General features: G+C 35.1%; 1 protein-coding gene across 1 annotated transcript; it reads left to right on the top strand.

Annotated features, from left to right (window-relative positions):
* Positions 1 to 835: 835 nt before the first annotated feature.
* On the top strand, positions 836 to 17,336 carry LOC132564821 (neuropilin-2-like; the record flags this gene model as incomplete). The annotated part of the gene is made up of 5 exons (XM_060229446.1): positions 836 to 928; positions 13,451 to 13,520; positions 14,570 to 14,742; positions 15,410 to 15,556; positions 17,195 to 17,336. Coding segments are annotated over exons 1-5 (625 nt in total), but the record flags the coding sequence as incomplete, so codon positions are not given.
* Between the last annotated feature and the right edge of the window lie 232 nt (positions 17,337 to 17,568).

The raw sequence follows: 17,568 nt of genomic DNA, 5'->3' as shown, positions 1-17,568 counted from the left end.
ATCCTTTTCCAACGATCGTATGACGATGAACTGGTTGAAATATTGGTCATCTTCTGAGTCTGATGATGAAGGGCAAGGTCATTTATTTTGATTTTGTTTTTTGTGCCCATAGTTAGGTGTATAGATTTTCATTACCCGTGCTCCTCACCCACCGCGGAGCCATACAAGGGGAGTGCCAAGGATACACAGTTAGTATATTCGGAAGAATAAACTCTCTCGATTGATCCTTAAGCCACCGCCTTCTGTGAAAAACTGTAAAATAAAAGCTGCAAAAATAGATGATTGAATGAAATAAAAAGGAAACACTTAGGACATATAGTTGACCCAAGGCTTGGCATGACCAGCCGATTGATCATTGAGGACCACAATGATCACCCGTCTTACTGAGATAGAGGCCAAAGTGATGTATTGGGGGAAGTTAAAGAGATGTTTGAGAATGAAGCTAAAACCATATAACCGCCCCTCAACCACCAGGATCATTTTCCCAGTACTAACGGGACGCAACCCACGGCAGACAAGTTGACCCTTTTAGTGGACTTTTATCACACGCAGTAGGACACAGCGGATATATTCTAACCCCTATCCGTAGGGGAGCACATGTCAAGCAAGACGATGACAGAATAAGCGGCTCCGCTTATGTTCAGAACATTAACAATAAAAGAAGTTAAAGAGATTGGAGAGTCCATTTTCGATGCTCTATATGGAGGGACATCTGGTGAAAGCCTGGATACTTTGCGCTATAGGAAGTTTACTACCAAAGTTAGTGCAAGAATGATCAGCAAGTGTCTAAGTCTAGTTTCTGCCACCTACGTCAGATGCTGCAATATTTCACATCATGAGGACTTATCACCAATGGCTCGAAAGTGAAATGGATCCAAAGGCAAACGCTACTCCTGTAGAAAGCATGGCCTTGACTGTTCAACTGCTTGTACAGATTAACTTTGCAAACTCAGCCATCGAGATAGATACCGACTTCACAGATGATATTTAGATTGCATGATATCTGTTATAACATGAAAGTGCATATGCGCCTGTGTGAGCCTAATAATTCCCTGAGGACATTGCTAGAGACAAACCGCCAAGACTTTATATTGTATATAAATATATAGTTTAGCTCGCCCAGGGATCTCACACCCCATTTTGAGACTCGGGCCCGGGGCCCTTAGAATTGAGAAAAATAACGTTGTTTTCCTTAGAATTGGGAAAACTTGGGGTATAAATTGGGAAAAGAGATACTATTTTCCATTGGGAATGGGGCCGAATATTGGCCCCAAATCTGGCAGATCGAGAGCCCTGTCGCCTGAAAAAAAGGTAATTTTCTCTAAAGGGAGGTAATTACAATTCTGTTTGACATAATAGTATAATGTCTGTAACATTGATGTCTTTTCTAGAAGATGATTTGGTATTTTGAGGGATAGTATTATATATCTATTCCATATCTCATTGCCTTAATACAATGCTATATTTTATGTCAAATAACCAATTTTCTATCTTTTTTTGAGAAAATGATTACATTAAGTCATCTTTTTTAAAACTTAATTTCTATCAAATATATGTTTTCCCCTCAAAAAGCTTTTAGATCACGTAACATATGCATTGGATTGAATTACCTTTTCTTTGGTATACAATTCATTTAATTATTTCGCATAATATTGTTGACCTTAATAAACATATTACCCCTACCTCTGTTTTCTAGTAGTATTTGCTGTTCTCAAACCAACATTTAAAAACTGCGATATTCACGCATTTCCACAATTTTCACGGATGTAGATTTTTAATATGATATACTACAACAATAGAACTTCCAAAGTTATCAATAAAAAATTATGTTCCAATTAGTTTGGGGTTTTGGGGTTTGCCCTATTATGGGGCTAAAATGACTGCACTAATAATACATGTAAATGAACGTACGTTACGACAGATATATGTCGTACAATATGTATGATTACTTAGCGTAATATTCCCTCGAGAAATATCACAGTGCAATAAAAAAAATTCAGGTCAAATTCCTTTTCTCTAAAGTCTCGTTATGAATATTTAAAAATATTCGTTATCTGACGTTAGAAAAACTGTTAAATACTTACAACACTGACTTTTGGGACACTGAACGGTGTACCTAATTCATGACGCAAAATTAACCTGTGTCGCTCTGATTGGAAATCGTTGACTGCTTAGCCAATGACCTGTATCCTAGTAAAGGTATTCTACAATGATATTTGTTTTTTGCTGACGTAGTGGCCGTTGACTTATTTCCTTTAAATCACTTGAAGTCATATTTGGTATATACCATCCTTGGGAAAGGAGAATTAATTTGTATAACTGGTGCCCCCCTAGGGGATGGAATTCAAGAAATGAGTGATGGAGCAAATTCCTTCAAATAATTTGACATTCAGTTTAAAGTAAGCTTGGGTGATTTGAAAACAATTTCGCATAAACGAATAGTCTCACTACCCCTTCCCATTAGTCTCTCCTTTCTTTTGAATTATTTGACCATATTTCATATCAAATATCATTGAGTGATGGAGATAGAATTTTATTTTATATAAACAATGGGCGTGCAAAGGGACAGGGAACATTTTTCAAATCTAAAATATTTTCTTCCACTTGGATGAAGATATGATTATCCGAGTCTATTGCGAAGCTTTATAATTCGTCAAATACCAATAATTGCAATCGTTCTGACCTTTGATAAATCGAAAATACAGGTATCTCAAAAGCAATAATCTTGGGGGAAAAGAAAATATCAACACGACAACACGGTCATAATCAAATATCAAATTCAATAAAACTAGGGCAAACCATGGACAAAAGAATCATTGCAGGGAAACTCTTGAAAATGTATGAAGAGAATAAGGTCATTTGTTCCGGAAAAAGTTGACGTCTTCTGTTTCATCGACAACCTCCCACTATGTTAATCTTGATAAATTGAAACAAGTAATGACACATAAATAGTGATATGAAAACAGGCCTTCGAATGAAATGCGATAGGTAAACACTATAGGTTGGAGATGTAGGAATGTTGCTCTCGAGAAATGGAAATCCACAATAGGGAAATTGGCATATCACGCTTACATACAGCTTGGTGGAAAGCTGTCCGTGTTATGTTCGTTGTAGGACAATACCGAAATAACGGCTGATGAAAAAAGTGGCGTGATCAATACATTTCTTGCTATTTCAAGACAAGACGAACTCAATATACAATTGTATATGAAAGTGAAATTAACGACTTTTCGAGGTCTTTGTGACCTGTTTTGATAGGCTCGTTGATAAATTTAGCTTGGTATCAAAACCAAAAACAAGTCAGCTAACAAAAGGGTACAGAAAGTTCCCATAAGTATATCAATAGTCTGTTGGAAGAAACTCATTACTCATTATTTGAAAGAATTAGACGCTGACATTTATTTTCAGAATTCGTATTTCTCTTATGTACGATTTCCAGACCTAAAGAAGATTTGATATCATACCGTCTGAACGAATAATTCGTATCCTTGTTTGAATTACTGGAAAATAAGAAAAATTGATTAAGGTTTTGACCAAAGGGCGGTAATTTATTGGTTCTTGTGAGGTCATCTTGTATCATAAGCATTTCTTTTTTTATGTAATTTCATCCAATAATGAATTACCTTTTCTTTGGTATACAATTCATTTAATTATTTCGCATAATATTTTTGACCTTAAAAAAATATTACCCCTACCTCTGTTTTCTAGTAGTATTTGCTGTTCTCAAACCAACATTTAAAAACTGCGATATTCACGCATTTCCACAATTTTCACGGATGTAGATTTTAAATATGATATACTACAACAATAGAAATTCCAAAGTTATCAATAAAAATTATGTTCCAATTAGTTTGGGGTTTTGGGGTTTGCCCTATTATGGGGCTAAAATGACTGCACTAATAATACACGTAAATGAACGTACGTTACGACAGATATATGTCGTACAATATGTATGATTACTTAGCGTAATATTCCCTCGAGAAATATCACAGTGCAATAAAAAAAATTCAGGTCAAATTCCTTTTCTCGAAAGTCTCGTTATGAATATTTGAAAATATTCGTTATCTGACGTTAGAAAAACTGTTAAATACTTACAACATTGACTTTTGGGACACTGAACGGTGTACCTAATTCATGACGCAAAATTAACCTGTGTCGCTCTGATTGGAAATCGTTGACTGCTTAGCCAATGACCTGTATCCTAGTAAAGGTATTCTACAATGATATTTGTTTTTTGCTGACGTAGTGGCCGTTGACTTATTTCCTTTAAATCACTTGAAGTCATATTTGGTATATACCATCCTTGGGAAAGGAGAATTAATTTGTATAACTGGTGCCCCCCTAGGGGATGGAATTCAAGAAATGAGTGATGGAGCAAATTCCTTCAAATAATTTGACATTCAGTTTAAAGTAAGCTTGGGTGATTTGAAAACAATTTCGCATAAACGAATAGTCTCACTACCCCTTCCCATTAGTCTCTCCTTTCTTTTGAATTATTTGACCATATTTCATATCAAATATCATTGAGTGATGGAGATCGAATTTTATTTTATATAAACAATGGGCGTGCAAAGGGACAGGGAACATTTTTCAAATCTAAAATATTTTCTTCCACTTGGATGAAGATATGATTATCCGAGTCTATTGCGAAGCTTTATAATTCGTCAAATACCAATAATTGCAATCGTTCTGACCTTTGATAAATCGAAAATACAGGTATCTCAAAAGCAATAATCTTGGGGGAAAAGAAAATATCAACACGACAACACGGTCATAATCAAATATCAAATTCAATAAAACTAGGGCAAACCATGGACAAAAGAATCATTGCAGGGAAACTCTTGAAAATGTATGAAGAGAATAAGGTCATTTGTTCCGGAAAAAGTTGACGTCTTCTGTTTCATCGACAACCTCCCACTATGTTAATCTTGATAAATTGAAACAAGTAATGACACATAAATAGTGATATGAAAACAGGCCTTCGAATGAAATGCGATAGGTAAACACTATAGGTTGGAGATGTAGGAATGTTGCTCTCGAGAAATGGAAATCCACAATAGGGAAATTGGCATATCACGCTTACATACAGCTTGGTGGAAAGCTGTCCGTGTTATGTTCGTTGTAGGACAATACCGAAATAACGGCTGATGAAAAAAGTGGCGTGATCAATACATTTCTTGCTATTTCAAGACAAGACGAACTCAATATACAATTGTATATGAAAGTGAAATTAACGACTTTTCGAGGTCTTTGTGACCTGTTTTGATAGGCTCGTTGATAAATTTAGCTTGGTATCAAAACCAAAAACAAGTCAGCTAACAAAAGGGTACAGAAAGTTCCCATAAGTATATCAATAGTCTGTTGGAAGAAACTCATTACTCATTATTTGAAAGAATTAGACGCTGACATTTATTTTCAGAATTCGTATTTCTCTTATGTACGATTTCCAGACCTAAAGAAGATTTGATATCATACCGTCTGAACGAATAATTCGTATCCTTGTTTGAATTACTGGAAAATAAGAAAAATTGATTAAGGTTTTGACCAAAGGGCGGTAATTTATTGGTTCTTGTGAGGTCATCTTGTATCATAAGCATTTCTTTTTTTATGTAATTTCATCCAATAATGAATTACCTTTTCTTTGGTATACAATTCATTTAATTATTTCGCATAATATTTTTGACCTTAAAAAAATATTACCCCTACCTCTGTTTTCTAGTAGTATTTGCTGTTCTCAAACCAACATTTAAAAACTGCGATATTCACGCATTTCCACAATTTTCACGGATGTAGATTTTAAATATGATATACTACAACAATAGAAATTCCAAAGTTATCAATAAAAATTATGTTCCAATTAGTTTGGGGTTTTGGGGTTTGCCCTATTATGGGGCTAAAATGACTGCACTAATAATACACGTAAATGAACGTACGTTACGACAGATATATGTCGTACAATATGTATGATTACTTAGCGTAATATTCCCTCGAGAAATATCACAGTGCAATAAAAAAAATTCAGGTCAAATTCCTTTTCTCGAAAGTCTCGTTATGAATATTTGAAAATATTCGTTATCTGACGTTAGAAAAACTGTTAAATACTTACAACATTGACTTTTGGGACACTGAACGGTGTACCTAATTCATGACGCAAAATTAACCTGTGTCGCTCTGATTGGAAATCGTTGACTGCTTAGCCAATGACCTGTATCCTAGTAAAGGTATTCTACAATGATATTTGTTTTTTGCTGACGTAGTGGCCGTTGACTTATTTCCTTTAAATCACTTGAAGTCATATTTGGTATATACCATCCTTGGGAAAGGAGAATTAATTTGTATAACTGGTGCCCCCCTAGGGGATGGAATTCAAGAAATGAGTGATGGAGCAAATTCCTTCAAATAATTTGACATTCAGTTTAAAGTAAGCTTGGGTGATTTGAAAACAATTTCGCATAAACGAATAGTCTCACTACCCCTTCCCATTAGTCTCTCCTTTCTTTTGAATTATTTGACCATATTTCATATCAAATATCATTGAGTGATGGAGATCGAATTTTATTTTATATAAACAATGGGCGTGCAAAGGGACAGGGAACATTTTTCAAATCTAAAATATTTTCTTCCACTTGGATGAAGATATGATTATCCGAGTCTATTGCGAAGCTTTATAATTCGTCAAATACCAATAATTGCAATCGTTCTGACCTTTGATAAATCGAAAATACAGGTATCTCAAAAGCAATAATCTTGGGGGAAAAGAAAATATCAACACGACAACACGGTCATAATCAAATATCAAATTCAATAAAACTAGGGCAAACCATGGACAAAAGAATCATTGCAGGGAAACTCTTGAAAATGTATGAAGAGAATAAGGTCATTTGTTCCGGAAAAAGTTAACGTCTTCTGTTTCATCGACAACCTCCCACTATGTTAATCTTGATAAATTGAAACAAGTAATGACACATAAATAGTGATATGAAAACAGGCCTTCGAATGAAATGCGATAGGTAAACACTATAGGTTGGAGATGTAGGAATGTTGCTCTCGAGAAATGGAAATCCACAATAGGGAAATTGGCATATCACGCTTACATACAGCTTGGTGGAAAGCTGTCCGTGTTATGTTCGTTGTTGGACAATACCGAAATAAGCGGCTGATGAAAAAAGTGGCGTGATCAATACATTTCTTGCTATTTCAAGACAAGACGAACTCAATATACAATTGTATATGAAAGTGAAATTAACGACTTTTCGAGGTCTTTGTGACCTGTTTTGATAGGCTCGTTGATAAATTTAGCTTGGTATCAAAACCAAAAACAAGTCAGCTAACAAGAGGGTACAGAAAGGTCCCATAAGTATATCAATAGTCTGTTGGAAGAAACTCATTACTCATTATTTGAAAGAATTAGACGCTGACATTTATTTTCAGAATTCGTATTTCTCTTATGTACGATTTCCAGACCTAAAGAAGATTTGATATCATACCGTCTGAACGAATAATTCGTATCCTTGTTTGAATTACTGGAAAATAAGAAAAATTGATTAAGGTTTTGACCAAAGGGCGGTAATTTATTGGTTCTTGTGAGGTCATCTTGTATCATAAGCATTTCTTTTTTTATGTAATTTCATCCAATAATGAATTACCTTTTCTTTGGTATACAATTCATTTAATTATTTCGCATAATATTTTTGACCTTAAAAAAATATTACCCCTACCTCTGTTTTCTAGTAGTATTTGCTGTTCTCAAACCAACATTTAAAAACTGCGATATTCACGCATTTCCACAATTTTCACGGATGTAGATTTTAAATATGATATACTACAACAATAGAAATTCCAAAGTTATCAATAAAAATTATGTTCCAATTAGTTTGGGGTTTTGGGGTTTGCCCTATTATGGGGCTAAAATGACTGCACTAATAATACACGTAAATGAACGTACGTTACGACAGATATATGTCGTACAATATGTATGATTACTTAGCGTAATATTCCCTCGAGAAATATCACAGTGCAATAAAAAAAATTCAGGTCAAATTCCTTTTCTCGAAAGTCTCGTTATGAATATTTGAAAATATTCCTTATCTGACGTTAGAAAAACTGTTAAATACTTACAACATTGACTTTTGGGACACTGAACGGTGTACCTAATTCATGACGCAAAATTAACCTGTGTCGCTCTGATTGGAAATCGTTGACTGCTTAGCCAATGACCTGTATCCTAGTAAAGGTATTCTACAATGATATTTGTTTTTTGCTGACGTAGTGGCCGTTGACTTATTTCCTTTAAATCACTTGAAGTCATATTTGGTATATACCATCCTTGGGAAAGGAGAATTAATTTGTATAACTGGTGCCCCCCTAGGGGATGGAATTCAAGAAATGAGTGATGGAGCAAATTCCTTCAAATAATTTGACATTCAGTTTAAAGTAAACTTGGGTGATTTGAAAACAATTTCGCATAAACGAATAGTCTCACTACTCCTCCCCATTAGTCTCTCCTTTCTTTTGAATTATTTGACCATATTTCATATCAAATATCATTGAGTGATGGAGATCGAATTTTATTTATATAAACAATGGGCGTGCAAAGGGACAGGGAACATTTTTCAAATCTAAAATATTTTCTTCCACTTGGATGAAGATATGATTATCCGAGTCTATTGCGAAGCTTTATAATTCGTCAAATACCAATAATTGCAATCGTTCTGACCTTTGATAAATCGAAAATACAGGTATCTCAAAAGCAATAATCTTGGGGGAAAAGAAAATATCAACACGACAACACGGTCATAATCAAATATCAAATTCAATAAAACTAGGGCAAACCATGGACAAAAGAATCATTGCAGGGAAACTCTTGAAAATGTATGAAGAGAATAAGGTCATTTGTTCCGGAAAAAGTTAACGTCTTCTGTTTCATCGACAACCTCCCACTATGTTAATCTTGATAAATTGAAACAAGTAATGACACATAAATAGTGATATGAAAACAGGCCTTCGAATGAAATGCGATAGGTAAACACTATAGGTTGGAGATGTAGGAATGTTGCTCTCGAGAAATGGAAATCCACAATAGGGAAATTGGCATATCACGCTTACATACAGCTTGGTGGAAAGCTGTCCGTGTTATGTTCGTTGTTGGACAATACCGAAATAAGCGGCTGATGAAAAAAGTGGCGTGATCAATACATTTCTTGCTATTTCAAGACAAGACGAACTCAATATACAATTGTATATGAAAGTGAAATTAACGACTTTTCGAGGTCTTTGTGACCTGTTTTGATAGGCTCGTTGATACTTTAGCTTGGTATCAAAACCAAAAACAAGTCAGCTAACAAAAGGGTACAGAAAGTTCCCATAAGTATATCAATAGTCTGTTGGAAGAAACTCATTACTCATTATTTGAAAGAATTAGACGCTGACATTTATTTTCAGAATTCGTATTTCTCTTACGAAAGATTTCCAGACCTAAAGAAAATTTGATACCATACCGTCTGAACGAATAATTCCCCATCCTTGTTTGAATTACTGGAAATTAGGAGAAATTGATTAAGGCTGCTCAGTCGATGTTTGACCTACAACGAAACGATATTAGATTGCTTTCGTTTGTTTATATTCTTTTTTAACGCACTTTATCCAGTCATCAAAGTTTGTCCGTTCGCATTTGACCATATTTCTATAATATCGGATGATGTTTTACGGAGTGAAAAGCTATTGTACATGTTATCAACATGTTACCGCCCAATGTATGATTATTGAATAATCTTACATGAAACAGATCCGTGAACTTAACCACTTGATTTCTATGAAATGATATGATATTCGATTATTGATGTGCTATAGATCTACATCATTATGTTTGTTGTCAATTGAGTTATAAAGGTTTAGTTTGATATTGGTGTTAAATTTGATTTAATTTCGGACCCTAAGTTATTGTCCATTATTTATGTGGCCATTAGGACCTCTTGTATTGGCGTGCCGTTAAGAATTCAATCAATCATGATTTTACATCGATTTCACATCGATTTCATAATCAGCCAGTATTTGGACCTATTCTAAAACAATTGCAACAGATATTGACAAAAGTCTCATTTACATCAAATTAATAATATTATCTTTTCAACAGAAAAAAAGCAAAAACAAGAAACAAAATAAACAAAAAGTAGCAAATAAATAAAGTTTTTAAAAAATCCAAAACAGAATTGAGTATCTTATTCTATTAAATTTTCTACATAATTTTTGTTTCGTGTATCAGAAAATGTCTGTTTTGTTCTGTTTTGCTCGAAAAATATTAAATATTGTCATGGATTTTTTTTTCATACAAATATTGAAAAAGTCTATCTGGAGACTGTTGCTTTCCGCATGATATCTTTTGAAGGACTAGTCGGTTTAGTTGAAACTTAGTTGGTACACATGTTAGTTTAATTCCATACGCAAGTTCGATTAACTTGCAATTTCATTAATGAAGCTGCTGTGACCTTATTGGCTGATTTCTTTAATCACTGTATAGGAAATCTTATTGCACTTGTAAACTTATTACCTTAATTCCTTGTTCTGGTTTGATAATCAGCTAACTCTATGTTTATGTAATGCGACAGCTGTTACCTGATTGGCTGATATCTTTTGGTACTCTAAATGAAGGATTTCCGCATGCTATTATTTGAAGGATCAGCTTAATGGTGATGAGAAATGCTTGGTATACTTGTTACCTTGGCTAGTGCACGTTTGATTAGACTTCTGTGACCTAATTGGTTTATATCTTTTGGTACTCTAACTGAATGATTTCCGCATGCTATTATTTGAAGGATCAGCTAAATTGTGATGAGAAATGCTTGGTATACTTGTAACCTTGGCCTAGTGAACGTTTGATAGACTGCTGTGACCTAATTGATTGATATCTTGTCCGGTTTTGCATATTATTCACTTTAATTGCATGTATTTTACAAATGAACCTGGGCGGGGGCTTTTGATGACTATGTCCTAGTTTTACTTCACTCTGATTCTGTTTGTACTTTAACAGATAAAAAAATAAGAACGAAAACAAAAAATCCAGCTTTTAACATTGTGATTATCAAATTAAGTGAATAAATTAACTAGGAGAGAGCAATCCGTTCTCAGATTATGCAGCACAAACGATGCCAATCCCTTTCTGTCCCACATTGACTTAAGAGCAATTAAGAAGATGACCAAGTGTATGGTCGAACTTCCTCAAGGAATAAAACCCCTATTGTGCGAACAATGTTTTTTTAAAGTAGTTAAAGTGACCTTGATCATAAATGCAACTTAACTGTTCCTGATATAAATGTGAGGTTTGACTGGAATATATCAGTTATGAAGCCAACATAGTGCTGTAAAAAGGTTTTCTAAAACCAATAGGAACGTTGCATTGACATGTACAGCTCTGAACATCACTTGTCGCTGGTTTTTCATAAGTTTGTGAGGTTTGATCAACATTCCTTGAAATGAACCCGCCAGACAAATGTGTGTTCCAAACGTAGTTATGTTGAAATTGTAGCTAAATCCACTAGATGTTTGAATATCAGAGACCGGAAAGGACTGGAGGTTTCTTATCAGTGTTAGAAATAAAGAAGTATTCATTTAGAAACACCTTCAAATCAATACCATAATTCATTTGATATTTCGCTTAGTAAAGGCTCTATCAGTATACACAAAATCCTGAACCTCTTGTAGATATTCTTATTTTCATGCATATCACTACAAGAGATTTTGATATTCATGAGTGTGTTAATCACAACACATCACTACCGCTTGAATCTTCAATTATGACGCACTATTATGATATTTTTTTTCATTTTTAGAGATTATGGATTGGCTTTTCTTTTGAAATTTCTCATACTTCTTTCACGAGAATACATATTTACATTTCTAACTAAACTGGTCACGTTTAAAAATGACGTAATTCCTGTGAAGGAAGTATAACTTTTCTACCGAAAACCCTTCAATATTCAGCACAAAGATATCTGGTAAACCCCATTGTGTATTTGGTGAAAATAAATGATAAATGTGTTTGGGTAAACACTGTATACAGATAATGAAACGCAACATAAATATTAGCATTAAATACACCAAGCAGTATCAAAAATTAGGAGTATCAGGTCACCTCACCTAATCCCCAAATATATATTACAAGTCCGTCACCTGCAACACAAAAACATTATACCGTGACTGTACAAACGCATGCGGCACTTTTCATTAAATTAAATGTCATTTTCTGACTATCACCAAGACGCGTGAGTGCCAACACATCTGCAATCAAGAACAATACATTTGCAAACAGCAATTGCTTATACAAATACAGCTACGTACGGCTATCCCAACTTGAAAGAGGACGGACTCTTGTAATACTCATGGGAGGTATCTCTCAACAGCAAGTCGTTACTCACTTCGGAGTTCACTAATCGGCTATAATAGGTCGGTTAATTGTCAACGCCACAGGTAGAGATCCGTCAAGATCGGTTCACGAGCGGGACTGGAGATCAACGGCAGTCCCGGCACAGAATATCATTGGCAATTGAAACCGTCGAATCCACTTAAAAACTGTGAGAAATGCATTGTAGACTTAGAGAGTCAGTTTGTCGGTTTACCACTGACATCTCAAAGCCGGGCACGTCGTATGCAATGGTTGATGGCACATGTATCCTTAAGATTCCGTAAAAGACTTCGGTGGTCCATACTTTTCACGGATTAATTTCTATTATCTTATTTTATTAAATTGTAAATTTGACGTTCGTTTTTCCTCTAAATATATATGTGTGTCGATGTTCACGGTTGTTCATCTGAATACTTTAACTCTATCAGCTTAAGATAACATTATCCCATTAGTGTTGTGACGTTTCGATTTCCATAATGATTTGTAAGTTGTTACATCTTTGAGTTCTCTGTACAAAATTTAAGTGTCATACGGTTGTAATACAAAATTAAGCAATTTAATAATTGGATAATGGATGATATTTACAACGAAGTTAAATGAACAAATATATCATACTCGCACCACTTTATACACACAAAAGACTGCGAAGTGCCCAGATAGTCTAAAATTACTCTTTCTGAACCAGAGAACTAAAAGCATATACCACTATGACTTACCATCTCTGACTCTATAGCTAGATGCCCGAGATTTTGGTTCTGAGATTGGATGTATATAGTGTTATCCTCAACTTGCTGGTCGACTATACGGCTCAATAAATTGTGGCCACGAGCGACAAAGGCTCGCCCCTTTTATATTCTATACTAGTGTGGAATATTAACATTTAATATTCTTCCCGCTGTCGCAACGTCTGTATTATTTTAACTCTTTGACAGAAAATAACATTAAAGATGTGCGCGTTGGTGTATGCATATATAACAAAAATTTACTGGAAATTTGATTTTTAATGCGCCATCAAAATATTGGATAAATAAAACCTTTGTTTGTATGTTGTAGATAGCAGAAGGTATTCGACAGCTTCAGCTGTGGATAACAGTATCTATGCTGGTCCATATAGGAAACGGAGGTAATATGTCAATTTGTTGTTATTCTTTAGCATTCGCCCTCTAGCGTTTGGAAGGCTATCTCTTTCCAGCTCCTGCATATATTCTCAAGGAGGCTGACTAATATGCCACGGTCTCTAACAAACACGTGCACTTAACCCGTGACTCTGTTTTATGTACATAGGAATTACCATAGCTTCTGCATCAATACAGGATTGAGGGTAATAACGCCAAATCTCCGTTTTCCCCCATTTATTTATATTTTTCCTATTTTCTTAAACATTTTATTTCAATGTTTGTAGCTTGTTACTTGCATAGTCGTGTAATTAGGAACGGTGTTATTGTGCTGATGTTATAAATTCCTTGTAACTCGAAAAAATACAGTAACTTATATCCAAACAATTATTATTCAAATATTTGAAAAAAAATCGTTCGAGAATACGTTTGAAAATATGAACATACTTATACTCCCTTAACAGGTGACATCTGGATAGTACATAAATATTGCAGACAAACGGTGATAAGTGCATTTCATCTACTAAATATGATTTTATTTCGAAGTGACTGAACAGGGCATCCGATTGCTTCGTTCTGCACTTTTAATGCACATGAATGGGTTGTTAATTCGACTGTCGTACTAAAATCCCGTTATATTCTACAAATTGGCACAGGTGTGAAGGCAGGGGGTATAATGGAGGACTATATGTAAGATTAAAAGTGGCGTCAAAGTTCTAGGACAAAAATTGAAAATTTTAAACATCTTATCAAATTCCATTCAGATGATGTAATCCATGACAAAGTGAGTTATACATTGTTCCTTTCGTCGGGGATCGTGTTAAGGTTAAAAATACGTGGCGTAGACTTTGTTTGACGATAGTCAAAAACTGAAGAATGAAAATAGAAAAAGTGAAAAAATGCCATAAATAGCGAACAAGTAAATATGTATGCACTTTTGAAAATAGAAAGTTATAGTCTTCAATAATGTACAACATAAATTCATCCCTCTAATTGTACTAATATTGAGAAAGTATTTAGGTTAAGGCGTAAAGGAGCAATAGTTTATTTCTTTCAGATTCTTACTGTGCCGACAATCTGATAACCGGACCCTTGGGGGTCAATGACTCCTCTCTGACAGCCTCCTCTTATTATGACGACGGATTTTGTTATCCTAGACTTGTGAGGATTAGCCAGAACATTATACCTTGCTGGTGCCCAGGCGTACCTGATAATTCAGAATATCTGCAGGTAAAATCAAAGCGGTTGATTATCTTGTCTATATTATCATGTATCAGTAGTAGTCAGTTTTGAAATAAATTTTGACTTTATGGTTGCACTTGAATGTAGTGGCAAAGTATATCATGTCTACTTATATTTTCAAAATTAGTCTACACAAACATATAACGCCAATTTTATACTAATCTGCAGGTTGTTAATACGGAATGTATCTTCACATACGTTTGAATTATAAGTAGTTGCATTGATGTGCTGGTGTTTGGAACAGTATATATAATTGTATGTGTGTGTGGGGGGGGGGGGGATGGATGTGTGTACGTGATGAGTGTGAAAAAATGTAAAAGTTGTTACTATTTCAGAATACCCATTGTATCTACCACCAGCTCCCAAATGTATTGCTAAGCTTGTTGTCGATCTATTACATTGTTGAACTGAAGACAAATATGTTATAATCTAATCTTCCATGTAGTAACAATATTCCATCCTTCACTATGAGAAATTACCACGTGGCATTTCAAGATTAATTAGTGCGTTTCTCTTGCAAAATGTACCTGTGCCGCTCGTCCTGATAACTACGTTTCAGTTGACATATATTTACTAACTTGGTAAGTCTTTGTAAGTGTAACGATATTATGATTGTCCTCCTTATTTATTATGTGTTATTGATTTTATGGCACAGGTCGAATTCCAGCATATCTCTGCTGTGACAGCTCTCATCATTCAAGGAAGGGGTGAAGAGTCTCAATTCATGAAGTCCCTAACAATGAAAACAAGTCTTGACGGATCAAACTGGGAAACTGTCACTGATGATACAGGGAACATAAAGGTGCATGTTGTACTTAACTGACTAGAGGTCATAAGTATAATGCAAATAACTTTGTTATATTTGGTAGGCACACTAGACTTTCCTGAAAGGCTGTTTATTGTCCGATAAAATTCGTTCCTTTACTTCAACGTAATTCCAAACAATGAATACTTAAATAACCAACGAAAGTAATACTTATCTGATCGATGATTTCAGAATGACTGGGTTATGTGTTAATTAGGAAGCACCTTCGAATGTCTTAATGCATAAAAAAAAATATTAATTATAAGTACAAAGCCAACAGAAGACGAGTACGGGTGAAAACTGCAAAGGATTTTGCCACAACGAAGAGAAATTAGGTTAAAAAGGCAATATGGACCAATTTTGCACAATATGATAAGACCTTATATTTACATGTACTCCGCAAAACATCAAGTAGATGGCACCATAGTCATAAATCAAATTCAAATACAAACCAAAATATAAACAGAAGAAAGTAGGACACCTGGGGTAGCCCAAAGAGCATGCCTATTTCGTCTCATCGTTCTTAGGATATGTTGGGTTAGTGTTGTTGAACGCAAACATTATTATTTGGTTTTACCATATGTAGAGTCCAATCGATTTGATTGGTCTCGGCGACACTAACGATTGCTATAACGGCGGTGTTCACTGTTAAGTCGGGATTTAGTTTGATGTACAATAATGGGAGGTAGCAAGTGTTGCAACGTCAGAAAGAACGCTTCATATGCTCCAGCGTGGCAGATTTAGTGAGGATAATATGATCACCCGGCATATCCGGCGGAAATCGAATTTGATTAGTCAATGTCAGTGGAAATTTGAATGCCGTTTGGTATCGGGGAAAAACCACCTGTACCCGGTTTAAAGCGTTGAGGAGCTCAGTCCATTTTGCAGCATGATAATGCGACGTTGTACAACCAAAGTAGGCTAGGACGTTCTTGCAGCAGAACAATGTCCAACGTTTCGATTGGCCTGCAAAATCCCCTGATCTAAATCTAATAGAGCACATGCAGGAAATTCTTGAAAGACGGGTAAGGCGATAGCCAAATCCGCCCTAAAACTTACAGCAGTTTGTGTAGGCATTTAATAAGGAGTGGAACGCCACCCGGCTCATACCATTCGACAGCAGACATGTTTTATGCGTCGGAGTTGTAAATCTGTGGTCCTAACCAATGGTGGTCACAATCTCTGACCTTGTACTTTTGATTCATGGCCACATGACTCCTCATTAGCAATATTTCATTAAAGCCCTTCATAACTGCGTGCCTTTAATACAAATCGTGAAAACATTTTTATCTAGTAAAGTAACTGTTCACTTAGCTGAATATCGGTTCATTCGGAAAGTTTATTAATTTTTAAGTTCACAATTGTATCTGTGAGATATTTTCTAGGAATCAATTAAGTTTTGTGTGTTAAATACATTGAAGAATGCCCGTTAAATGCGTTGTTATGGACCCAGTTGATTTTTTAAAAAGCATTATTGGCCTAGATGCGCATGGTGTGTGCCCTCCTGAACATCTCGTCTTATATTACTTGACATTAACATGGTCAATAGACCATTGATATTCCTTCGTTTTTCCGTCTGCTTTAAGCTGACATTGTAGTTCTTCTTAGCCGGAATTTCAATAATCATGTCCACAGGTTTATGAAGCAAACAACAACAATGCAAACCTTGTGAATCGAGCTGTGAATGAGAAGATCCTGACCAAATTCATTCGCATCCATCCAGAAACTTGGAATATTTGGCCAGCGTTCAGTTTGGAGATTCTTGGGTGTCCAAAATGTATGTATTTTTTACCATATTTGTGTTCTGTTTAAATTTGTTGTTCATTCTTAGGAACAGGTTGGCAAAAATGCGTCTTCGCCCTACGTGGCTCAACTAGTAATCCTTGAAGAGTTTGATTAAGATTATAAACGATATGAAATATTGATAGTGATTGGACTGTGATAAATCAGTCCGTCGATGTGTAGATTAAAAACCCTAAGTAAACTGTATATATATCACATATTAAACT

This window comes from Ylistrum balloti, unplaced genomic scaffold (assembly GCF_031769215.1).
Source record: "Ylistrum balloti isolate Yb309-2 unplaced genomic scaffold, AGI_CSIRO_Ybal_v1 Utg372910, whole genome shotgun sequence".
Classification (NCBI taxonomy): domain Eukaryota; kingdom Metazoa; phylum Mollusca; class Bivalvia; order Pectinida; family Pectinidae; genus Ylistrum; species Ylistrum balloti.
This window is presented reverse-complemented; position numbering and strand designations above follow the sequence as displayed.